Source organism: Camponotus vicinus, unplaced genomic scaffold (assembly GCF_025532165.1).
Source record: "Camponotus vicinus isolate PSW18456_S1 unplaced genomic scaffold, iyCamVici1.0 SCAF_4, whole genome shotgun sequence".
Taxonomy (NCBI): domain Eukaryota; kingdom Metazoa; phylum Arthropoda; class Insecta; order Hymenoptera; family Formicidae; genus Camponotus; species Camponotus vicinus.
Window position 1 is genome coordinate 2,548,935 of NW_028141976.1, and position 27,226 is coordinate 2,576,160.

A 27,226-nucleotide genomic window follows, 5' to 3' on the forward strand; every position below is an offset into this window, starting at 1 on the left:
TTCAATTTCGTTTTCTTCTTCACATTTCTTTTTTAAAATTTTTGTGCCCAACATGCATTGTGAAAATGACAATCTTCTACCTTCTTCAATTACTTTAATGTCAGACATTTTTTCAACTTTAAGAAAATATGTGTTATCTATAAATTAAATTATGATATTGTTAAAAATAAAGAAATAATTTTTTTAGAATTTATTAAATTATATTATTTAAATTAACAAACTAAAAAATTAATTTTTTAATTAAAGTTTATAATTAAATATTTTTATTATATATATATATATATATATATATACAGGGTGACCCATTTTAACTTAGGCAGCCAAATAACTCGAAAAATAAGCAAGATAGAGAAAAATGTTTTAGACAAAAGTTGTATGGTTTCGAGGGGGCCATAAGATGGTATCATTGGTTTGACCTTGAAGAGTCATTTGAAGGTCACGTGAAGGTCACTTCAATTTTTTTAAATGGAACATCCTATATATTTTTGTACATTCTTATAGCTCATCTCGAGAGCTTTCCAAAACACTATAATTAAGTACATTTTCGTTAAGTACTTTTTGAGTTATGAGGCTTGAAATAATTTCTTAATTTTACATAAACCGTAAAATATCTTGTAAAATATTCATTTTTCGATTACCTTACCTTAATAGTTTTATGTACAAAATAATGAGAGGAATCAATTGGTGTAAAGAAAACACATAGTTGTTTCGAAGAAAAAATATGGAATTTGCAATTAACAATTCCATATTTTTTCTTAAAAACAACTATGTGTTTTCTTTACACCAATTGATTCCTCTCATTATTTTGTACATAAAAGTATTAAGGTAAGATAATCGAAAAATGAATATTTTACAAGATATTTTACGGTTTATGTAAAATTAAGAAATTATTTCAAGCCTCATAACTCAAAAAGTACTTAACGAAAATGTACTTAATTATAGTGTTTTGGAAAGCTCTCGAGATGAGCTACAAGAATGTACAAAAATATATAGGATGTTCCATTTAAAAAAATTGAAGTGACCTTCACGTGACCTTCAAATGACTCTTCAAGGTCAAACCAATGATACCATCTTATGGCCCCCTCGAAACCATACAACTTTTGTCTAAAACATTTTTCTCTATCTTGCTTATTTTTCGAGTTATTTGGCTGCCTAAGTTAAAATGGGTCACCCTGTATATATATATATATGTGTGTGTGTGTGTGTTATTAAAATAATAAATTTAAAATATTAAAATATAAAATTTAAATAATAAATTTAAATATATTATAATAATAAATAGATAGATACTGTTTATTTCATTTGCCTTTCGGCCTTGAAAGGGGGTATTACATGTCATGTTTTGTGAGATTTACATACATTACAATACTCTATTTATAATTTCCAATTATTACTTTTCTTTGCTGGTTGTGTTCTAGGTTTAGTACATTTCTTCGGTCTTTCCTGTACTTCATCACTTTTCTCATCCAATCTGCTCCCTCTCCTGTGTCTTTCAAGATTTCTTTAATATTTCTGTGAACCCTTAGGAGCTCCGCGCAGCCCCTCATCAGATGCTCTAGCGTCTCCGTTTTCTGGCCACATGTTCTGCATATCCTCTCCTCTTCTTTTCTCCAGTATTTGTTACCTTCCTCCTCGTTCCCGCATCTGAACCTTGCTATCATTCTCTGGTCTCTTCCCTTGTACTCTTTTTGTAGATACCTTGGGATATGTTCTGTTCTCAGTTCTTTGTATCTAGTGCAGTATCTTCCTTCCTCTATCCTTTTCTTCTGCTCGTTTATTTGCTCTTTCCGATCTGCCAATGTTAGTTCTTCTTCCATGTTCATTCTTTCTGTGCCTTCGTTTCCTGTTCCTCGGGTTCTGTTACTGATTTTCCTGTAGTATTGCTCCCTGTTTTTTTCCCAATTCGATTTCTTCCCTTCCTGTTTGTTCTGTATCTCTTTCTAGCATTCCGAGATTATTTTGTTTGTCTGCCTGTTTTTCATCTTCTCTTCATACCTCAGCGCCCTTTTTCCCGCTTCTATCCTCATTTTGTCAATTTTTGTTTCTTCTCGTATTAGATATGCCGGTGTGTTGAAATCCAGTCCCAATGTCCATCTTATATATTTTTCTTGCAACTTTTCTACTTTTTCTTCTTCTTTCCATCCCCATATTTCCGCTGCATATAAGAGGATGCTTTCCACTAAACTCTTGAACATTTTCATTCTCCTGTCCACATTCTCTCTAAATTTCCTCTGGTCTATACTCCATACCTGTGCCATTGCTATCGCTGCCTTCTTGACTGTTTCTTTTATATGCGTTTCAAATCCTCCATTTTTTTGGAAGTGAAACCCCAGATATTTAAATTCTTTAACTTCCTCCAATCTTTCTTCATTCTACCTCCATTCTTCCCGTTTCTTCCTACTCCTTCCTTTCTTGAAGATCATAACTTTAGATTTTTCGGCGTTCAGGGTTAGTTTTTTCTTTTCTAAGTACTTCCGAAATCTGTTTATCATCTCCTTAAGTTCCTCTGGGCTCCTAGCCAGCAGCACCAGGTCATCTGCGTAGGTGAGTGTCCACAGTTTTTCTCGTCCGATCACTATCCCTCCTGCTTGACCTCCCCTCTTCCAGATCTGCCATATATAGCGTGAAAAGCGTTGGACTCAAAGGGCAGCCTTGCCTTACTCCTTTAGTTGTCCAGAAACTGCTTGATGTGTGTCCATTTACTCTGACGACGTTCCTCGTTTCCTGGTAAATCTCATCTATTCTTTCCCTAATCTTCTGGCTGATTCCTGTTCTTTCCATTATCTTGTGTAGTTCCTCTCTGTCCACCTTGTCAAAAGCGGCGCTTAAATCCGCAAAGAAGGAGTAGATTTTCCCTCCCTTGTTGACTAATTCTCTATTTATGATGTAGTTCAGTATAAAGATATTATCTATCGTGCTTCTTCCTCGTCTAAAGCCCACCTGCGTCTCTGGAATGATGTGTTTGTCCTCTAATTCATCCTTCAGTCTTTCCTCCAGTACCATTGCATATATCTCATACACCGTGTTGAGTAGCGTTATACCTCTGTAATTTCTCAGATTTTCCCTGTCTCCTTTTTTGAAGATAGGTGCGATCACTCCTTCCCTCCATCTGTCCGGGAACCCCTCTCCTCTCCACACTCTATTTATAATTTCTTTTAATCTCTGTATTACCTTCCTATTTCCATTTATCCATACTTCATTTTCCAATCCGTCTTCTCCTGGGGCTTTCCTCCTCTTTAGTTTAGCTATCTGTCTTCGCATCTCTTCCCCTGTTATCTCGTCTTCATTCTCTTCTGCGGCCTCCTTTGTCTCGTCGCTGATGTGTCCTGGTGTTTCCGTTCCATCTAATAATTGCATAAAATAATCTTTCCATTTGTCCGTCTCGATCTTCTTTGTAATTTCTGTTCTTTTTTTCCTCCCTCTGTTAATATATTCCCATGCTTGATTTTCATTGGTGATTTGTGTATTTCTTGTTCTTCCTTTTCTTGCCATCTTGCTTTCTTCTCTTTGCATTTGTCCTTATATTTTTTCTTCTTTTTTTCGTAGTTATCTTTACTATCTTCTCCTTTCCTCCACTTCTTTAATGCCCTTGTGGTTATTCTTTTCAGCTCCGTGCACTCTTTGTCCCACCATTTGTTGGTTCCCATCCTCCATTTCCTCACCTTGACTGTCTTCCTACTTATTGCTTTATTTAGTTTTTCTGTCAGTTCTTCTACTATCTCATCTATTCTTTGTGCTGTGAAAAATATTTCTTCTGTTTTTTCAGCGAAGTTTCTTTTGCCCTCTTCTGTCCATATTCTTCTTTCTGTGCTTGTCTCTTCTTGGTAGTCTTCTGTGTACTTTCTACTTTCTGTGGAGGATATATCTATTCTGATCGGCAGGTGATCCGATTCTATTCTCTCTTCCACCACAAAGTTTTCTATTTCTTCTCTGGCTTCTGCATTGACTATCCCGTAATCTATTACCGAGTTACCACTCGAACCTACGTAAGTCCATTCTCCTTCCTCATCTCCTTCCAAATTTCCGTTGAGTATACTCCATCCTTCTTCTTCTATCAGTTCCAGCATTATTCTTCCCTCTACATTTTTTATCTTATCTTTTGTTTTCCTTCTAATTTCCCTTTTACTGTTTTCCCAATTTATTGTGCCCTCATCTCCTATTCTTGCGTTAAAATCCCCGCCGACTAACACTCTTCTGTTTTCTGGGCTCTGAATTACCTGCTGTAAATCTTTTACTGTTTCTCTTATGTCTCTGCTGTATACTGTTAGTATTCTCCACTCTGTGTTGTTTACAATAACTCTTCTATCTTGAATGTCATCCAGCTCGTTCGTTGTTTCTTCCTCCCTGACACTCCTTCTTATCCCTGTTATTATTCCGCCCTTTGCTCTTCCCTTAATTTTTTCTCGTTTGGCTGCAGCGCATTTCCATATGAATTTATCCGGTAATTTTTCCTTTAATCTCTCTCACTGTTTTCCATCAACCCAAGTTTCCGTTAATCCTATGGCGTCAAATTTCTCTATGTATTCCAGAATTGCCTATCTTTGTTCAGCAGGCCTGCAACGTTTCAAAAACCTACCACAAATGTTTCTCCTCCCTTCTCCGTTTCGTTTGTGTCATCCTCAGTTGTCTTATTTATCTTTATCTCCCGCGTTCTTGTTCGTTGTCCTGTTGCCTGGTCCTTTCCGAAAGTCTTCCTTCTCCTTCACTAGCCCCTTGCCTTCATTCCATTTCCATGCTTTGCCGTCCACTATTAGTTTTCTGAATCCTACTATCACTGTTTTCCCTAGTTTTTTCTCTTCCTCGGCTTCTCTTCGAATTTCTCTTTGCACTTCCCGTTCGTTGAATGTCATGTCATTATCTATATAAATTTCCTCTTGCAAATTCGACTTTCCGAATATTTTTAAAATATTTTTCTTCTTCATCACTTCTTTTTTTTCTTCCCATGTGTGTAGCTCGGCGAGTACCACCCTTTTCTCCTGCCACCCTCCTTTTATCCATCTCGCATCTTTTACTTTTGCCTCTACCTTCAGCCTATCCTTAAGGAAATCTGTTACTTCTGCCTTCAAGTTTTCTTTCTCTGGAGCCTTCCATCCTTTGATTACGATATTGTTTTTTCGTTCTCTTCTCTCTCTCATCTCCTCCCTGTGTACCAGCCAATTGATGGTTTTGTCTTTAGTTTCTATCATTCCTTCCAGATTTTCCAGTTTTCTGCTCATTTCTTCTTTTTCTTCCTTCCACTCATTTCCTTTTCTTATCAACTCATCTTTCAAGTCTCTTATTTCTGCTCTCGTTTGTTCGCTTTCCTTTTTCATGTCCTCTCTCATTCCCGTTATAAGCCTCGCCAAATCTTCTAATTGCTTTGCCGCGTCCATATCTCCTTTCTCCTGCTGCTCTTCGTTCTTCTCCACTTCCCACTCCGTATTGCTGCTACTTGTTGGCGATAATCCTACCTTTCTGGATTTTCCTGGTTCTCCTGTCGAGCCCGCTTCTATCTCGTTTCGCTCCTCCTTCTCCGGTCTTTTTCTTTTAAAATATGCGCTGGTTGGGGATTGGCTATCTGATCTTATCCTGCCAAGTTGTTCTGCTTTCGTAGGTCTTCCCCTCCTGCGTTGTATTATTTCTTTATTCTCCCCTATATTTTGTACCTCCTGATATTCCTTGTCCCCTTCGCACTCTGTCTTCTTCTCGTTCATAGGTCTTGATTCGTCGGTACGTAGCGTCCGTCTTATCGTTGGATTGCTACTCCATAGATGTCATATCTGTGTCTCTATTCTGCGACTTTTCATCCATGCGATCGCTCAGCGATTGCAGTGTGTATTCCTAACCTTTAAAATATAGCGCTCCCTTTTCTTCCCTTTGTATCTTTCCTTCTACGCGTCCGATCGTTTCAAGAATTATATTTCTACGAACCTCGACGTTTGCTTTTGATGTTCTGTTCTTTATTCCGTCTGTTTCTTACGCTATTTCCATTTCTCTATCGCTTTTCTTGACAGCTAGCTTCGGCACGTCTACCTCGTACACGTGTCACATGTATCCCCCCTATTATAATAATAAATATATAATATATATTAATTATTTAAATTTAAATATAATTTAATTTAAAAAAGAGGGACTCAAGTAAATTAAAATAAAGAAAAAATTTTTTTTTAATTAAAAAGAAAATTAAAAAAGTTAAAATTTAAAAAATTAAAATTAAAAATAAAAAAATTTAAATTTAAATTTGAAAAATTAAAATTTAAATAAAAAAAATTAGAAATAATATGAATAAATATTTATAATATTTATAATTGAAAAATTAATTTTTTAAACTAATTTAAATTAATTAAAAGCTAACTTGATGTAAGTTGTACATATCCTTTTAGTTCAATCTCTTGTCCTTTTTCGAAAGAATTATTATTTTCATATTCATCTATTTGCACTTCCAACTTGTAAAATCCATCAGTTATGGAACCATATCCACATATTGTATAATTGGATGTCGTGTAAAAATTAGTTTTAATAAATGCTTGTATAACTAATAATAAGAGAAAGATTATTTTATTACTGCTGACGGTATATATGCAGAATGTTTGATAAAGATTGAATCAATGCTTGTAAATAAATTTTTGGGGAACATTTTGAATCTAATTTTTCTTTTACGTCAAAAACGTCAGTCAGAATAAATTTTGAATTCCTAATTTTCGATATTGTATAGTTATGTAATTCAGTTTTAAATTAAATTTTTATTAAATTAAATATCACTTGAAATTAACTGAGAAATGTAATTGTGTTAATCTTTTACTCAAAGTTTAGTTTGTGAAGAACCTTTTTCTAAATAGCTTATAATTTGAAAATTATTGATATCTTAACATTTTCAATGAGAAAAAATCGTCTTTAATATATAGCCAGAGAATTTGTTTATAAGTGTTGATTTAATCTTTACAAGCATTCTATATATGTATACTAATATTAATAATAATACTCTGTATATTAATATTAATAATAATATTAATAACTAAACAATAAATATATTTTTGTATTTACTAATACGTATTTATTATTATTTAAAATATATCTAAATATCTTACGTATGCATTTATTAAAAAAATCAGGAATTTCTTGAAATGTAATTAATTTTAGTGTTCTCATGTTAATACATAAATGTAATTTTATTTTAATTACATTACCTTAATAATAAATTATTACTTTTAATTTAATTTTAACTTATAAGTACTTTAATTGCAAAAATTTAATTATATAAGTAAATTAATTGTCATTTTTTAAAATTATTATTTAAATTAATTTTCAACGATTATTAATTGATTTAAAATAAAAATAATAATTTTGTCGATTTAAAATAGAAATAATATATTTGTCAAAAAAAAAAAAGAAATTACTAAAGATTAAAATTATAAACTTACACAGTTGCATCTTTAAATTGTATTGTTTCTAATATTTCATCACTTGAAAATTGTATATATTCTACTTGATCATTTTGATTTAGAATTGAAACGTCTTGGAAACTTTTTGAATTTCTACATGTAATGTAAAAAAATTTTTAATAATAAGAAGAATATATATATTTTATTTTATATTTACATATTTATAATAATAATTTTATAAGTTTAATTGTACAAATTGATATTATATACTTACTTATTTTAATTATATTTGAATTGATATGTACATATATACTTACGTAGGCGACTCCTTTGAATTTAATTGTGACATTTTTTCTTGTGCTTTATTCTCTAAGTTAGGAATAACTGATTCTTGTCTGTCAAGTATTATACAAATATATATATATAATAAAAAAAATAGCAGATATAAGAAAAAAAACAGATATTAAAAGATATTAAACAGATATTAAAATTATGTTAAAGTATTACATTAATTGTCAACTTTTTTTAAAATTATTTTATACAATATTTAATAATATTTAATAATATTTTTAATATATTACAATTTTTTTATGATTTAAGATTGAAATATTAAAATATTGAATATATAAATATAAAAATATAAAAATATTGAAGTTACATGTATAAAGACAAAAAAAATTTTTATGAATAAAATGTAAATATTTTTATATTGTTATATTAATTTATATTTTTATATATACACGTTAAGTTTTATAAATGTATACGTATATATTCTTTTATATATTTGAAAATATAATTTATATAATTCTTTTCAATTAATATGTATGAGATAAAAATCATACATAGATAAAAATAAATATAAATTAATTAAAACATTATACGTAAAACATAAGAATTTAAAAGTTATAATACAATTTAAATTTAAAGTAAATGTCAATATTCCAATTGAAAAATAAATTGATACGTATATATTTACAGACTCATTTAAATTTATTAATTGTGATATTTTAGCTTATAAATTTTCTTTATTCTCCAAGTTGCAAATAAGATTTCTGTCTAGGCATTATATGAAAATATATATACTATTTACAAATTTTGTAATAAATTATGAAGTAGATATCAATAAATATTATATTATTATTTTTTAAATATTTTGATATACAAAATTTTAAAAAATATAATAAAATTTAGAAAGAAATTTTTTGTTGTTTCCTTTTATTAGTTAATAATTTTTAAGTAATTTAATACCACAATATAATATTCATAATTCAAATCAATTGTATTTTATTTTTTTAATATTATAAGGTACCATATAAATATTTAACGTTTTATAAAGACGATATTAAAATAATATTATGTAATTTGTGATATTTTATATAAATTAAAATTAATGTAAAAAATATTTTTTAAATACAATATTAGAAATTAGAAAAAGAAAATAAGAAATTTAAATAAATCAGATATCTATGGCTAACTGTTATTTATTTAATAATTATTTCAGAAAAAGGTTTAAGATTTACAATAAAAAAAAAATATATACAGGGTGAGCCATTTTAATTAACGCACGCAATTATTTCGGAAACAAAGCATTTTAGAGAAAAATGTTTCAGACAAAAGTTGTTTGGTTTCGAGGGGGCCATAAGATGGTATCATTGGTTTGACCTTGAAGAGTTATTTGAAGGTCACATGAAGGTCACCTTCAATTTCTTAAATGGAATCTACTATTTGTCATTGCATATTCTTGTAGCTTATCTCGAGAGCTTTCCAAAACACTATAATTAAGTACTTTTTTGTTAAGTACTTTTTGAGTTACGAGGCTTGAAATAATTTCTTAATTTTACATAAACCGTAAAATATCTTGTAAAATATTCATTTTTCGATTATCTTACCTTAATACTTTTATGTACAAAATAATGAGAGGAATCAATTGGTGTAAAGAAAACACAGTTGTTTTTAAGAAAAAATATGGAATTGTTAATTGCAAATTACATATTTTTTCCTCTTAACAACTATGTGTTTTCTTTACACCAGTTGATTCCTCTCATTATTTTGTACGTAAAAGTATCAAGGTAAGATAATCGAAAAATGAATATTTTACAAGATATTTTTACGGTTTATGTAAAATTAAGAAATTATTTCAAGCCTCATAACTCAAAAAGTACTTAACGAAAAGGTACTTAATTATAGTGTTTTGGAAAGCTCTCGAGATAAGCTACAAGAATGTGCAAAAATATATAGGGTATTCCATTTAAAAAAATTGAATTGACTTTCACGTGACCTTCAAATGACTCTTCAAGGTCAAACCAATGGTACCATCTTATGGCCCCCTCGAAACCATACAACTTTGGTCTGAAACATTTTTTTCTAAAATGCACCGTTTGTGAGAAATTTAAGTGTATCCAGACTTTTGGCGCACCCTGTATATATTGTGTATATGTATAACTTACACAGAATATTTTCTACGGAACACGTTGTAACGCTGTTTTTCCGCAGCTTGTTACGCGTACGATTGTTACGTCACTGCGTGACAGCGAGTATCTATGACGCGAAATTAGAGAAAGAAAACGCAAGAGTGTAATGCTTTAGTGTGCGCGTACATGTATACTGACGTATACTATTACACGCAAGATGAAAGAGAAGGATGGTACGAGATTGACTCTTCTTATCACACAAACCGATTACAGCGCCGTCTGTCGCGATAGCGAGCAACTAATTTACAGGACTGCTTTACTCACGTGCCTCGATTTTGCACACACATATATGCACGAAAGTCTAATAGACCGAAATCTTTTTTATTAGGTTTCTAAACTCATTTCTGAAAGCTCACTTATATTCCTTCATGCAATCTCTTCCAGGAAGTAATCTTATTTTGCACATACAAACTGCAAAACTTTTATATTAAGCAAATATTGTTCCGACTTGACGCTAGAAGCCGATAAAAAAACTGTAATTTTGCAATTTTCTTGATTTTTTTTATATAAAACCGGGAACTTCCGGGGTTATTTTTATATGTACTTTAATCGTGGAGAAACATTTATTATTCTGTGCAACTAATAAGTTTTCGGTCTATTTATTTTATCGATAAAAAAGGAAGGTCCGGCATCCTTTTAAATCCAATATTGCTTTCTGGATCTACAAAGCCATTTTACTGCCCCGTCTCACATATGCTGCGGTGGTCTGTTGGCCCAGGGTGGAGAAAGTGGGGGCCAGGAACCTACTCAGAAGCCTTCAGGGTTGTTACCTCAGGGCGGCGATGGGGGCCATGAGAACCACCCCTACAGAGGCGCTTGAGATTGCACTGTCTTCCACCCCTGGACCGCTTTATTATCAGCACAGCCAAACTTTTTGCCTACAGATTAAAGTGTCAGGGTGAGTGGAGAGGACAGCATCTTGATCATACCAGGCTCGTTCCTCCATAAACACCCATTCTCTTTGCTGCAGGATAGAATACCTAAGAATTCCCAGGTCTCTAAGTTCTTCAAAACCCAGATACCTTCTAGGGAATATTGGAGTAAACCAGAACGAATCTGCCGGCCAAACTGGGACATCTGGTACACGGATGGCTCGGGGGCGGAAGGACGATTTGGAGCTGGAGTCTACGGCTCAAGAACTAACCACAAGGAATCTTACTCCCTAGGGGAGACGGCCACGGTTTTTCAAACTGAGGTTCTAGCAATCCTTGAGTGTGCAAACACCTTAACCTTAGTTAAAGCCACCAATAGAAATATACTCATCTGCTCTGATAGTAGGGCAGCCATTAACGCTCTAGCCAAGACCACCACTAGTCCTCAGTGGTTTGGGACTGTATGCTAGCGCTCAACAGACTAGGCTAATCCAATAGGATCACCTTAGCCTGGGTTCCCGGTCATCAGGGAATTCATGACAATGAAGTGGCGGACGGCCTGGCAAAGCTAGGCACCCTCGAGGTCCCGGCTAGACAGGTCGTCGGCGTCCCCTTTATCATAGGTAAAAGACTCATCAAAGAGTCTTTAAAACGGGAACATCTGGTTTCGTAGGGCCAGGTTCAAGGCTGTCGTCAAGCCAAGTTATTGCTGAACCGACCCCTTTCTAAAAGGACGGATGAACTCCTAACCACGAGCAGAAAGAAGCTTAATATCTCCATTGGCCTGCTCACGGGCCATGTGGCCCTCAGGGCCCACTTATTCAATCTCGGTTTTGCCGAGCGGAGACTGCCGGCTAAGCGGCGAAGAAAAAGAGGACAGCATTCACATTCTGTGCTACTGTCCCGCACTTGCTCTTAGGAGATACACACTTTGGGGTCACATGTTCGTTGAACCCAGTGCATTACAAAACGTGAGGGTGGGCGATCTATATAACCTTCTTGTAAGAGCCAAATTGGATCGCCACATATAACCTCAGACAACCACGGGGTTACAGAAGATCTTTTAGATCTAGGTAACATCAGGGACTGATCTAGTCTCACCCGTTCTTATTACTACTATGTATATATAATGTTCGAGTAATGTATTTTATATAATTATATAATTTTGCGAAAATTACCAATTTTTATTTGTAGTTATCTGAAGAGAGGATTGCTTGCACAAGAGAACCTCAGGAAATAAATATTATTACAAAAAATATAGAAATGTGTGAAGCAAGTTAGTTTTCCTTATAATAAAATTTTCCTATTATTCTATTTTCTTTTTTCCTATAAAATAAAATAAAATAAAATAAATAAAAAATATATATATATATTAAATAATCAAATAGTCAAATAGTCAAATAGTTAAATAGACAAACATTTAAACAGTTAAATAGTTAAACAGATAACAACTAAATAACTAATAATAAGAGATTTGGCTCAAATAATCAAAAAATTAAAAAGAAAATAGTATAAGAGCCAACGCGCGGTAGTTGGAGCGCAAAGAAGCAACAACACTTCTTTCTATTTTCAATATTAGTTTATTAAAAAACACATTATAATAACAAAAAGCGAACGTTTCGGACCATCTTTTGATCCTTCTTCAGCGCGATGTTAACAATATATATTACAGATAGTGACGCGTTACATTAAACGAATTTGTTTTCGACACGTAGGTGACGCTAAATATTATTTATTTAAAAAAGATGACAGATATGTTTAGTGACGAAAGCACCTATTTGATTTTAAGTAAAAATCCGATTAGAAAAATGATTAATGGTCTCCATGAGTTGCTAGTGTTACTCAATCCTCACAAAACACGGACGATGTTATAATTGCTTGGGAGCTTATCGAGTTTCTGATTGTCGTTCAACTAAACGGTGCATAAAGTGTGGTCGAAAACATGATACCACCATTCATAAACAAATCAGCTTAGATAAGAAAAACCATCTTGATTCAACAAAAGCTACTGCACCACAGGAGACTGTCACAAAAGCCGGTTCTTCTCAAGTCTTACATTTGAATACTAATTCAGATCATGCTACCTCATGTGTGTTAGTAACAGCTCAAGTTGTCATCATCAATCAGAAAGGAAGTACCTTTGTTACGTCCCGCAACAAAATTTTTATATCATTTAAACACGCAAAAATTGCCTTTATAATCTTTAAAATGTAATTCCACCGACGAACATATAAATCTTAATCCCACCGCGTAGCATATTATTGTTAATATAATTAATATTGTTAATTAAAATTCCACCGCGCCATCTATTATCACCAATATTTCTTATTATAAAATCCCACCGCGCAATGTATTATCACCAATACTTGTAGTACATCAATTTCATTCCGCCGCGCGATATACTATTGTCAATGTCTCCGAAAATAATCTTTCTTTATTAAGAAGCTAGCTATACATAACATAACCTCACTTAAGAATGATAGAAATAATTTTAAGCATTTACCCATGTATAATATCGTCCGTATAAAAATTGCCGACAATAATTTCCTACTTTACCGACAGTAGGTAAAGTCACCAGCACAAAAAGTTACCGACGGAAGATAAAGTAATTTCCTACTTTACCGACAGTAGGTAAAGTCACCGCACAAAAGTTACCAACAGATGGTAAAGTAGTTTCCTACCGTACCGACGGAGTAAAAGTTACCGACACAAAAGTTACCGACTGAAGATAAAATAAGTTTTTCTACCTTACCGACGGAGTAAAAGTTACCGACACAAAAGTTACCGACGGAAGATAAAATAGTTTCCTACCATACCGACGGAGTAAAAGTTACCGACACAAAAGTTACCGACACATGATAACACAGTTACCGACGTTACCGACTGGAGATAATAACATTTCCTACTTTACCGACTGAGGATAAGGCTACTTCCTACTTTACCGACTTAGGATAATACTGTTGCTAACCTTACCGACATATAAGAATATATCTCTTTTATTAGTATATTATCCTAGTAGTAAGACTAAGCCGGTTCTAACGCATGGGCTCCGAGGGGGGGTGAGGGGCGAGGGGGAACCGCGGGCGGGGGGTGACGTCACGCGGGGGGATGACGTAACGCGGGGGGGAAATGATGACGTCACGCGGGGGGTGATGACGTCACGCGGGGATGATGACGTCACGTGCGGGGGATGATGACATCACATGCGGGGGATGATGACGTCACGTGCGGGGGTGATGACGTCACGTGCGGGGGTGATGACGTCACGCGGGGATGATGACGTCACGTGGGGGATGATGACGTCACGCGGGGGATGATGACGTCACGCGGGAGATGATGACGTCACATGCGGGGAAGGGGGGATCGCGGCGCGACCGGTGGACGAGGGGGTCCGCGCGGGTAGGGGGATCCGCGGCGCGAGCGATGGACGAGGGTGTCCGCGCGGGTAGGGGGGATCGGCGGCGCGAGCGATGGACGAGGGGGTCCGCGCGGGTAGGGGGGATCCGCGGAAAGAAGACGGTGGTGTGAGAAGAATAGCGCTACGTGTGGGAAAAGGATAGCGTAAAGTGTTTGTGAAGAGGACAGTGCGACAAGGATGGCATCAACGTGCGACAAGGATGGCGTCAACGTGGGACAAGGATGATGCATTGTAAGATGCCACATAGGTGGGAGCAGGACGACGCAAAGGTAAGTGAGTGAGTGATAGCGGCGAGCTTGTGAATGAGAGAGAACGATAATAGCGCGAAGAGAACGCATACGAAAGAGAACTATAATATCGCGAGAACAACGTGTGCGAGAGAGAACGATAATAGCTAAGATAACGCGTGCGAGCGAGAACGAAGATATCGCGAGACTTACAACTAACGCGAGACTTATTGTTGGAACGATAGCGCGTACGAAAGAGAGAGAGAACGATATCGCTATACTTACAACTAGCGCAAGAGAGACGCAAGGGATGGGAACGCAAGGAGAGGCGCGTAAATAAATACATTTCTTTTCAATACTAAATATAACATTTATTTAAAATGTGTGCGTGTATTATACAATTTGTGTTTTGTGTGTGTGTGTGTGTGTCTAATAAAATAATAATATAATAATATAAAATTTAAAATTTAAAAAATATAATAATAATAAGAATAGTAATATAATAATAAAATAAAAATATAAAAATATAAAATATATATATATATATATATGGGGAGGGGGCGATGCACCGGACTAAAGGGAGGCCGCTCCTAGAAGGCTAAGGGGTCGATGTGCCGGGCTGAGTGGAGCCGCTCCTGGAACAGAAAAAGACATTTGAATAGTTTTTTAATAATTTATTTTAGAACTTTTGATGTATTATAAATTGAAAGTTACTTACAATACTTTCCATGGCATTTTCCATTCACCGTTATACAATACACACAATTTATATTTTGATGCAGGTTTGGATTCACATATCTGTTTATCCTCTCGTCGACCATTCATATCATCGCGTAAACTCTAAAATCAAACATATTAATTTTATGTTTTAAATTTATTACACATCGACAAAAATATTTTACCTTCAACGTTTCCAATTTCCGCCGTAGTATATTCTCATGATCATCTTCTTTCAATTTTTCAAAATCTTCTATTAATTCGAGATTTTCACGCAGTTTGTTTCCAATACAATTTACTTTAGAATGATTAGGTTCTATATTGAAACATTTACATCCATGATATTTTGCAAAATCTCGCGCACATATTTCTCGAGCTAGAAGAAATGTCCTCAACGAATTTGTGCGAGGTTTTTCCAAGTCGAGCTCTTGATGTCTTATAAACTGAACGATTGAAGTTTCTAGATTCTTCTTTGAAAGTTGTTCCCGCTCGTATTGAAGTAATTCTTCATCACTAGTCCGAAAACGGAAATCAGGTTTCCCATCGGATGATCCCTCCTCCATTTCTCTCTCCTCTCTCTCTCTCTCCATCTCATCCATTTCTCTCTCTCTTTCCATCCAATAATCATCATCATCCGTATCGTCATCGATGATAATAACATCGTCTTCAGCCATTGCACTAACGTAACACAAGACTAACGAAACACAGAACAACGAAAGAAATAATATTCTAATGTCGCAGACTCCTCTTCATTATATATCTTTTAATATCTTTTGTCTCATTCCAACTAGAGCATCACGTCTCATCTACCTCAGCATTTCTCTACATCTTTAGCGGAGCGTGTTGAGAAAAATATAACTATTCTTATTCGTATGGAAGGAAAGAATTAAAATCATAGATGGAATAAAAATAATTATTTACTGCAAGCATCATAAAGAATATCATTTACAGCGCATGTTAATAATTCACAATCGATTAATGATTCACTGTTAAAGACATCACTATCGCGTATTGTTTTTACAGCATCGCATACAGTAGTAATATTGTTACGTCGTAAAACAGTTTCAAATTGTTTAAACTTTTCATTCACGAGATACGTATTCTCGCATAACCAATTATGCATATGATCGATACAATTTTCAAAATTAAGTAAATGTAATAATGTCGGTGGTTTCATGTACAAAGAATTGTCACATAATGTGAGTTTTACAATTTTCGATTGATACATTTCGATCGATAAATCTCCAATCCTTAATGCGAGAGCAGTCGATTGTAGAAATTGTTCAATGTCTGCTTGCTTCTGCATCAACAAATTCCACGTTGAAAAAGGCAACACTATTTGATTGCCTCGATTGTCACCGAGAATCAGTTCCACGTACGACACAGCTCCAACGCTTATTCCAATGTCCAAATACTTGTAAGACGTTGGGGTTAGAGCGTATCTTCTTCCAAGTATGCGAGTCGCACGACGAGGCTGAATGCTATAAAAATATGTATATAAATTAGACCAATATTTAAAAAAAATTAATAAATAAAATATTTAAAGATCGAAACTTACGTGTCACATTTTTGCTTCTTACACGGTGGAGTTTCACCGTTTCGAATCGGAACGTAAAAATTCATGTTGATTTCTTCAGTGAACCTTTCACACGCGCGATTGATGCAATACTGATCGTATTAGAATTAATATCAATTCAAATAGTATCGCAAATTGCAATGTAGAGGGGATTATTGCTGACACGACATTTTAATTTCCTCTAAAATTTTGTCGCGCCGATATACGGCTGCGATGACATCATCATCCCTAGAACAAAGATTTAGCTGAATTCGCTAAAATCGAGCGCCGATGTACGGCTGCTCCCGACGCAACCACGTTAGATTTTTCAAATGTATGTGACAAAACGCGAAATTATCAAGGTTAAATTGCAAACGCTACTCCGGGAATTTTTTAAGATGAAATCATTCTAGAATGTTCGATGATATGCATGAGACAGTATATAAATCATGCCGTCAAGGTTAAAACACACATCACCCCTAGACAAAGATTTAGCTGAATGTGCTAAAACCGTGCGCCGATGTACGGCTGCTCCCGACGCAACCACGTCAGATTTTTTCAAATGTACGTGACAAAACGTAAAATTTTCAAGGTTAAATTGCGCATCAGAACAAAGATTTAGCTGAATGCGCTAAAATCGAACGTCGATGTACGGCTGCTCCTGATGCAATCACGTCAGATTTTTCAAATGTACGTGACAAAACGCGAAATTTTCAAGGTTAAGATGTGCATCGGAACAAAGATTAACCGCCAAGGTTAAAACGCACATCACCCCTAGACAAAGATTTAGCTAAATGTGCTAAAATCAAGCGCCGTTTTACGGCTGCTCCCGATGCAACTACATCAGATTTTTCAAATGTACGTGACAAAACGCGAAATTATCAAGGTTAAATTGCAGACGCTACTCCGGGGAATTTTTTAAGATGAAATTATTCTAGAATGTTCGATGATATGCACGAGACAGTATATAAATTATGATCAAGAGGCACACCCCGCCAGTAATTTTGCTAAAGTACATCCGGAACTATCATTGGGAAGCGCATTTCGCAAGTGTGTTACAATATGGAGGAACAAAATTTGCGAGAGCAATCCACATTGATTGATTCGCTGGAAGATTACATTGTGTGGGAACAACGATGCGACCAATACATCGAGTCGTTGGAAGAGCAAAGTCGCATCAAGCGACCGCGATTATCGATCGGAAATCGACAATCGCTGATTGCTCGGATCGCGCGCCTCGAAGGGTTGAAAAATTCGGTACGTGGACGTTTCGTACACGCGGGTGCCGGATGTAGCGCGCGTCAAAATAGACTTGTGTGGCGCGAGATTGATACGGCGTTCGAGAGTCGCGTATCGACTGGTGCGGTGATAAACTATAATCACATTGAACCTCGCCAATTTCTCGATGACGCCAAAGACATAGTGATAGAACATGTGCAGGACGTTATGAAAAAACACTGTAATGTGAAAGTGAACACTATATTTAACGGTGAATTCGTGGCTGGGGATAAACACGCCAACAAAAGTATCAATACGCGAAACTATGAACTCTTTCGCACATCCGATTTACGCGAGTGGTACGAACGGCGTGTTATCGAACCCACCCTAGCGTCTCTGGAAGAGTTTCAGGAACGCGATAGCGGGTGGGCTTTGTCGCGAATACTAAATTTAACTGTAAATATAAATAAGTATAATCCTATGCGTGCGGGATGTCACATCAAATTACCGCGGGAGATTATGTTGAAAAGAGCGGTGATTAATGTACAATCTAAAGACAATGCGTGTTTCACGTGGGCAGTGGTCGCCGCCCTATACCCCGCCGAAAGAGACACGAATCGGGAATCATCGTACCCGCATTACACGACAGTGCTGAATCTCCAGAACATTGAGTTTCCAGTGACTGTGAACCAAATAAAAAATTTTGAACTTGCCAATAACATTTCGATCAACGTCTACAACATCGAAGACAAGAACATCATTGTCCCGATGCGTCTTTCGCAGCAGAAGCAGGACAAGCATATCAACTTGCTTTACATTGAAGACGACAACAGCGTCGGACATTTTGCATGGATTAAGAATTTATCCCGGCTCGTGAGCTCACAACTGAGCAAACAGGATCACAAGAAATATATATGCGACCGGTAAGTTTAATTTATATTGAATAATTATAGGTTATATACGCTTTGTTATATAAATCTTTAAAAAATTTTTCTTTTACAGATGCCTGCACTATTTTAATTCGGACGCCAAGTTGCAGTCGCATACGGTCGACTGCGGAAAGATGAACGATTGCGCTGTCCGATTGCCGAGCGATAAGGACAAGTGGTTATCGTTCAACAACTTTAATCGGAAGGAGCGGCTCCCATTCGTCGTGTACGCCGACCTGGAATGCGTTCTGGCCAAGATGGATGAAGAACAGCGAAATTTGCGTCAACATCACCAAGTATTTAGTATAGCTTATTATGTACATTGTTCATACGACGAATCTTTATCGGCGTCGTAGCGCCGATTGTATAGCATGGTTCGCCGCAGACCTCAAAAATTTAGCGTTACGTGTAAAAAATATTTTAAAAACAAATGTCCCCATGGTAAATTTGACGTCCGAAGAGTGGGAGAAATTCCATAGCGCCACTCAATGTCATATATGCGAAAAACCGTTCGTGCAAGACGATACACGCGTTCGCGATCATTGCCATCTGACCGGGCGGTACAGAGGTCCAGCACACTCAAATTGCAATTTAAATTATAAAGAATCTTTTTGTATTCCCATAGTTTTTCACAATTTATCCGGTTATAATTCACATTTCATTATCGAGGAAATAGCCACATCGTTCGAAGGGAAAATCGAGTTACTTCCGATAACAAAAGAGAAATATATTTCGTTTACAAAAGATGTTTGTATGGATGAAGAATCAAAAAATCATGTAAAATTACGTTTCATCGATTCATTCAAATTTCTCGCATCGAGTCTCAACAAATTGGCATCGTTTTTGGACAAAGATAAACTCAAAATTTTAAAATCAGAATTTCAAAATTTATCAACAGAAAATTTCAATTTGTTAACGCGAAAAGGTGTATTTCCGTACGAATACATCGACTCTGTAGAGAGGTTGCAAGATACGTGTTTACCACCGCGCGAATCGTTTTACAGTTCCTTGACCGGTGACACTGTATCCGAGAGCGATTACGCGCACGCCGAGAACATCTGGACGCGATTCTCCATTCGAACGCTAGGCGAATATAGCGATTTATATCTTAAAATTGATGTCTTGTTATTAGCCGACATTTTCGAAAACTTTCGAGATAAATGTATCGAAAGTTACGGACTCGACCCCGCGTATTACTATACTCTCCCCGGATACACGTGGGACGCCATGTTGAAACATACCAAGATCACGTTCGAGCTGCTTACTGACATCGACATGGTTATGTTCATCGAACGTGGTATACGCGGCGGTCTGAGTCAATGTTCGGGTAGATACGCTCGCGCTAATAACAAGTACATAGAGTCGTACGATCCATCGAAACCATCATCGTACTTGATGTACTTTGATGTAAATAATTTGTACGGATGGGCAATGTGTCAACCGTTGCCTTACGCCAATTTTCAATGGGTCGACGATGTGACCAATTTTGATGTATCATCCATCACGCTAGATTCGCCTACAGGCTATGTCCTCGAAGTGGACCTCGAGTACCCGCAACATCTTCACGATGCGCACACTGACCTACCGTTTTGCCCGACACGCGACAAACCACCTGGCAAGCGGGAATTCAAACTGCTTGCAACGCTATACGATAAGAAGCGTTACGTGATACACTATCGCAACCTGCAGCAGTGTACGCGTCACGGTCTTCGCGTAACAAAAATACATCGAATTTTACAGTTTTCACAATCTCCGTGGCTTCGAAATTACATAGAATTAAATACACATTTTAGAACATTGGCTAAAAATGATTTCGAAAAAAATTTATATAAATTAATGAACAATGCAGTGTTTGGTAAAACGATGGAAAATGTGCGCAATCGTGTCGATGTTAAATTATTAACAAAGTGGGATGGTCGGTATGGCGCAGAGGCAATGATCGCGAAACCAAATTTCCACAGCAGAAGCGTTTTTTCAGAAAACTTAATCGCTGTGGAATTGCGCAAACTCTAGGTGAAATTCTACAAACCGATTTACGTGGGTATGTGCATACTCGACATATCCAAGACATGTTTGTACGAGTTTCATCACGAGTATATGACGCCAATGTATGTATGTAAACATTTTCCACATATTGTTTTTCAAAGTACGGTTGAATCGTTCCACGACCGAGGCTTTCATAATGGAATACGTCGAGTAATGATTAATGTTGTGTTTCTTCATGAGTTTCTGCACACTCGCGTTGTAAAATTCTTTTCCTCTGTCGGTTTGAAAATTTTTCGGACACCTTTTATCGTCTCCAATAATCTTTGCGATCGTTTCGGACATTTCGTTTCCGCTCTTACTCTTGAGCGGTACGGCCCACGCATACTTGCTCAACACATCGATAACTGTGAGTATGTATTTATGACCCTTGTTGAGTCGAGAATACGAACGCATGTCGACCACGTCCGCCTGCCACAGATCGTCGTATCCGCGTACAATGACGCGTCTTCGTGGAAAATTTCTTCTCGCCGGAGCATGTAGTTCCTCGACAAGTTGTCGCTTTTCGGAGGTGTTTATCTTCTTTCGCACGTTTGATCGAGGCATAATTAATATTGCGATATTAGTATCTCTCGTTTACTGTGTCGAGTCAGATGTTGCATATCTCAGCACATTCTTTATCTCGTCCATCATTATTCGTAGCGCCTGCACGTGTGTTTCAAGCGTGATAATTTTTTGCTCAATTTCTCCCTGTCGATCTCTCAAAAGTTTATCCACGTATCGTTTGTTGACGGCGTCAGTATCAGTTTCCGGTTGCGCTACACGTTGAATTTTGCGCGACCTTGCGTCAAAGCCGGTAGTAGTCTGGCAGAGAGCGTTATCGCGAACGTAATTTCTCAATAATCCATTCCATTGATAGTACAAATTATTCGACGTTCCGAGCGATAATCCAAATTTATTAATCGACATTTCGGTACCGAGAACTTTGACCGAATGACATGTATCGTTGACGCATAGTTTAATTTATAATAATGCCAGCCTCGCGAAGTTCTTCGATAATTGACAAGATTTCATTGTCGTGAGCATTGTTGCCGGCTCGACGCGAGGCGTCCAGCAATCGCAAACGATCTACCAATTCGTTGGGATCGTTCCAATGCACGTAATCGATCATGTTGTCGCTTAGCGTCATGGTGTGCGGCGCGTCTATACCTCTTCCCACCTTTCTATCAGGGAATAATGGTGCAATTATATATTTGTACTTGTATCCTTTGTTACTTTTAATAGGATTATTAACTTTGTTGTCACGTTTATGCGCATTTGTTGCTTTTAATATACTTTGATATTTATACAAATCGTCTTGAGTGTATTTTTTATGATTGGGAAATTTTCTAAAAATCAAATCGTAGATACCTTCGGATCCCGTATATTTTATTCCATCGATAATTATATTATCTTCCATGTCCACATCGAAACTTTTATCACCGAGCATCATTCCTTCGCTGGTAAATTTAACACCGTAGACGTAATCCATACTCTTATTTTTATCAACACTCATGATAGCTCCTATATATTTTTGCGCTAGTGGACCAAAATGATCTCGGAACGTTTTCTGACCTTCGGACGTTTCTAATTCATGTCGGACCGATGTTACAAACGAATCGGGCGTGGTCTCATAAATTTCTTCGACGGACGGGGATGGTATTGTTTGACGCGGTTGTACTTTTATCGGAGTAGAAACAGTAGCCATATTAGAAAATTGTTTCCTTCGTTTCGATCGATTCGGTGTCGAATATATCGGCGAATCGTTTATCGGCATATTTATCCGTGCTCGCTTTATTCCTTGCTTCGACTCTTTTATTTTTTCCTCGTGCTTCTCTCCAAACGTTAAACTCAATGGTTCAATTTTCGGCGCATCAGATTCCACAGTATTTTCGATAAGCTGTTTTAAAGGTTCGGTAATTGGCTTAAATTGTCTTTCCAATGCAACGTCTTCCTCCATTTTACCAGTTTTCAAAGCGCGATATTTTTTGCGAATTGATTCGCTCATTTTTGCAATCTCTATCGCAATCTTTTCACGATCGCCGTTCATGATGCTTGATCGATGTGTCGATGACGACTGATCGCTTTACGGTATCGCGAAATCATTAAATCCTCTTCTATATCGTCCATTGATCAACGTGCTGTCTTTATCAATGACTACGAAGCCATATTTGCGTTGCCAACATTTCTGACACAATGCGCGGAAATCGTTGTAAGACATGTCGGTATTTACATGATCGTTGTACACATGTTTCAAGTTTGTGCCGTCTTGTTTAAATAAAATCAAAAGATTCGCATTGTCGCGTATAAGATGCTTAGGTATCTTGGCATACGTTTGACAGAGATAGAAACAGTCGACGCTCGAGTGTCAACCCATTGCAAAGTATTCTCTTATCGTATCTTGCTTGTCACATGCCACGTCATCGAAGATAAAGATGGAATTCGGAAGCGCCTCGCTCGGTGGAATGACATCGCTGTTATTAGAGAATGTGAAATAACCAATTTCGTCTATAGGTGCTAATAAATTTTCCAAGTATCTATATTTCGGTTGTTGAAGCGATTTCGAGTATACGTACGCGTTCTCGAAACGTACACCGTACGGACTTTCTATCAAACTAATCAACACGTTTGTCTTACCGCAGTTTGAAGGGCCGCAAACGATACCGCGTATAGTAGTCGGTAGCATGTTTCCATGCTTGCGTACTTTTTTCTCCGATATTAGTCTATCGTCGAAATTTGATACTTTGATTATTCGCGCTTGTCGCACGAACCGCATGTTTTCTCTTTCGAATCAATTTTGCGAATGATCACGAGGGGTGAGACCTATTTATAGAGGTGTCTCAACTCGAAACCGTTCAGTATCAAAATGTTTCTCCTTCTGTCGGATGAAAGAGACATTTTCCGGCTTACCGCCGAACAACTGCAGTATATCCCAAAGATTGTTTTACTATAAAATTTTGGTGATTACGTTGAACGATTGTGGGACAAGCTTCCAGAATATATAAAGGCTGATTCGGAGGTTCGACAATATCGTTCGTGCATGCGACATTACAATCAGCCGTGGCAGCGAACGCACATCGACGGTCCGCCACCGTTAATAAAAGATTGCTACGAATGTCAGCGAGAATCGTAAGAGGTAGCGGTCTCTTAAATCGTGCGATAAACGCGCTTCCCACCGAATTACGTATTCCCGGTTATCAGTTTTGCGGCCCGGGAACTCGATTAGAGAAACGATTGGTTAGAGGCGATCGAGGCATCAATCCATTGGACGCCGCTTGTCGCGAGCACGACATTGCTTACTAGCGAAGCAACGACCTCGGTCAACGACACATCGCGGATCGCATACTAGCTGCAAGAGCGCGAGAACGCATTACCGCGAGGGATTCGACTCTTGGCGAAAGAGCAGCCGCTACGACTGTTTGGGCGGCAATGAAGGCAAAGACAAAACTCGGCATGTGGATGAAAAAGCCATCGACGACAAAGAGGAGGAAAAAACGAATACTTCCAGTAGCGAAACGCGGTGGTATTTTACCACTTTTACCGTTGTTGGGAGTTGTCGGTTCTTTGGCCGGCGGTGCGGCGGGAATCGCAAAGGCGGTAAACGATAGCAAGGCGGCGCAACGTCAGCTGGAAGAGTTGCAGCGTCACAATCGCGCTATGGAAGGTCGCGGACTTTATCTCGCTCCGTACAAGCGTGGACAGGGATTCTCAAAGTCTAAGAGAAAAAAAAAACGTCGAAAAAACATTAAAAATGCCTACGGGTGCGACAACCAACGTGCAATTGGAACAATTGGCGAAACGTATGCACATACCGTTCTTTAGAGGTGTTTTCATGCGCAATAATTTACCAATAAGCGGTGTACGACGAAACGAGAGCGGTATCGTCAATTTGGATGACGTTGATGGTCCCGGTACTCATTGGGTAGCGTACGCAAAGAGGGGAGATCGTGTCGTATATTTCGACAGTTTTGGAAACCTTCGACCACCCAAGGAACTTGTGCGATATTTCGGACGAGTGAAAATTGAATACAATTATGCATCTTATCAAAGTTACAATCAGAGCATCTGTGGACAGTTGTGTTTAAAATTTCTTCAAACAGTCGACGATCAATTTAAAGCCTGACAATCCATCGTCACGACTCAGTATTCGTTCGACATGTCACTGACACTTACGTTGACTGGCAGAAGCAGCGTTCTCGCTGTAAGCTATTTTCCCGCTATAGATTTGACTGATGCCGATTACGAGCTTGGATTAACGGATTTTGAAACTTATCATACGATTCCAAATGTAAATTTTTCGAATAATAAATTTTACTTTGGCAACGACGACAAGGAAATTACGATTCCCGAAGGATCGTACGAATTGCACGCTATAAATGACTATCTCAAACGTGCAATTTTGCAAGATGAACACCTTTCCAGAGATGTTGAAAACGATTATGATGAGGAATATCCAATAGCGCTTCGCGCCAATCATAGCACGCTAAAGAGCGAAATCAAATGTGCCTACAGAATAAACTTTACCAAACCCGACAATGTAGGATCCTTGCTTGGATTCTCATCGAATCGTATATTGCAACCTCGCGAGTGGTACGAATCGGACGAACCAGTTAATATTATAAACGTAAATATTATTCGTATAGAATGTAACATGACTACTGGTGCGTACAGCAATGGCATGCGCGTACACACAATACATGAATTTTCACCGAGCGTACCACCAGGATATAAGATATCGGAAACGCCGGCACAGATCATTTACCTGCCGATCATCGTGCGGAGCATTACGGATTTAACGATACGTATTGTGGATCAAAGAGGTCGATTGCTCGATTTTCGAGGAGAGGAAATTACCGTAAGATTGCATATACGGCGGCGACAAACATAGTATGCTCGTGCTGAACGAAACGGAGCACGCGAGAGACAATACTTTTACGAGGGACAATACTATTGCGGTATCGGGTGACAATAATAAGATAGCCATTAAGAAGAAGCTGAGCGCGTTGAATCGTGAATTTTTAAAATCAATGGGATTCATCGTACGAAAAGAATGATTGATATTTTGAATATCGGAGGTGAGCCAGTCTTTGACGATCGCATCGTCAAGATTGAGACTCATACATACAATCCGTACGCCAATACGACGCTTGGATACAGCGACGAGATACGAATACCTATACAACATCAGGATTTGTACACGTTACCGTGCGAAAGCTTTCTTTACATCGAGGGAAGGTTTAATGTGCGTAAAGCGAATGACGAAATGAAGGTTGTATTGGAAAACAATTGCGTCGCATTCATGTTTGATGAGCTTCGATACGAACTCGACGGAGTAGAGATTGATCGCAACAGAAATGTTGGAATAACTTCGACGCTCAAAAATTATGTCTCTCTAACGCACCAGAAAAGTATAAACTTGAAGAACGCTGCGTGGGATTTGACGTACAATGGTGAAAAAAATTATTTCAACTATTGCGTACCGCTCAACATGCTGCTGGGATTTTGCGAAGATTATAAACGCGTTGTGATTAACGCTCGTCACGAATTGATTTTGATACGTTCGCGCAACGATAATAATTGTCTATTCGGACACCCATCGTCGGAAGCAGAGATTGAATTACTCAAGATACAGTGGCGTATGCCTCATGTAATATTGAACGAGATTAATAAATTGTCGATGTTGCGAATGTTGGAAAGCGATACTTGAACATGAGTTTCAGATCTTGGGATCTATACGAATTTCCTCTGCTGCATAGCACGACTAAGCATTCATGGACCGTGAAAGCCGCCTCCCAGCTAGAGAAACCACGATACGTGATCTTTGCATTGCAAACTGGTAAAAAGAATTCAGTGTCACAAGATGTTACATTATTCGATGACTGCAAATTGACCAACGTTGAACTCTATTTAAACTCGGAATTTTATCCCTATGATGATTTAAATTTAGATTTTGAAAAAAATAGATTCGCCGTTCTATTCAACATGTACTCTCGTTTTCGCAAATCTTATTATGGATGCGATGATAATGCAACGCTATTAACCATTTCAAAGTTTCTACATTGCGGTCCTCTCGCGGTCATTGATTGCTCGCGACAAAACGAGTCTGTCAAAACTGCTACCGTGGACGTGAGAATAGAGTTTGAATGCAGGGAAAATATACCGGCGAATACTACCGCCTACTGTCTCATCTTGCACGATCGGGTTGTCGAATATAATCCATTGACCAATGTAGTCCGCAAAATTACATAAGTCAGCAAATATCCCCTCCATTGCATATGAAAAAATATAAAAGATTGAGATGTTTGACGATCGACATCAGTCTGCGATCGGATCTTGTCATCATGGCTGTGCCAACGTTTGTGGATCTACAAGGATTTATCGTTGGGAAAAATTTTGTCGTGAAGGAAGCTGCTGTTCTGAGAAAGGGATCCGTACT

The 27,226-nt window shown here is 37.3% G+C and overlaps 3 protein-coding genes across 3 annotated transcripts in view; 2 read left to right on the forward strand and 1 right to left on the reverse strand.

The window, feature by feature from the left end:
* Positions 1-27,226, forward strand: part of LOC145970096 (uncharacterized) — a 96,063-nt gene that overhangs the window by 21,976 nt on the left and 46,861 nt on the right. The window lies entirely within an intron of this gene.
* Positions 10,615-11,377, forward strand: LOC145969872 (uncharacterized). The gene is made up of 3 exons (XM_083096171.1): positions 10,615-10,730; positions 10,808-11,155; positions 11,203-11,377. The coding sequence occupies exons 1-3, from the start codon at positions 10,615-10,617 to the stop codon at positions 11,375-11,377; spliced, it is 639 nt and encodes a 212-aa protein (XP_082952297.1).
* Positions 14,778-15,629, reverse strand: LOC145969876 (uncharacterized). The gene is made up of 3 exons (XM_083096175.1): positions 15,252-15,629; positions 15,068-15,189; positions 14,778-14,984 (listed from the first exon to the last, which is right to left on the reverse strand). Exons 1-3 carry the CDS (start codon positions 15,627-15,629, stop codon positions 14,948-14,950), a joined length of 537 nt encoding a protein of 178 aa, XP_082952301.1. The 3' UTR covers positions 14,778-14,947.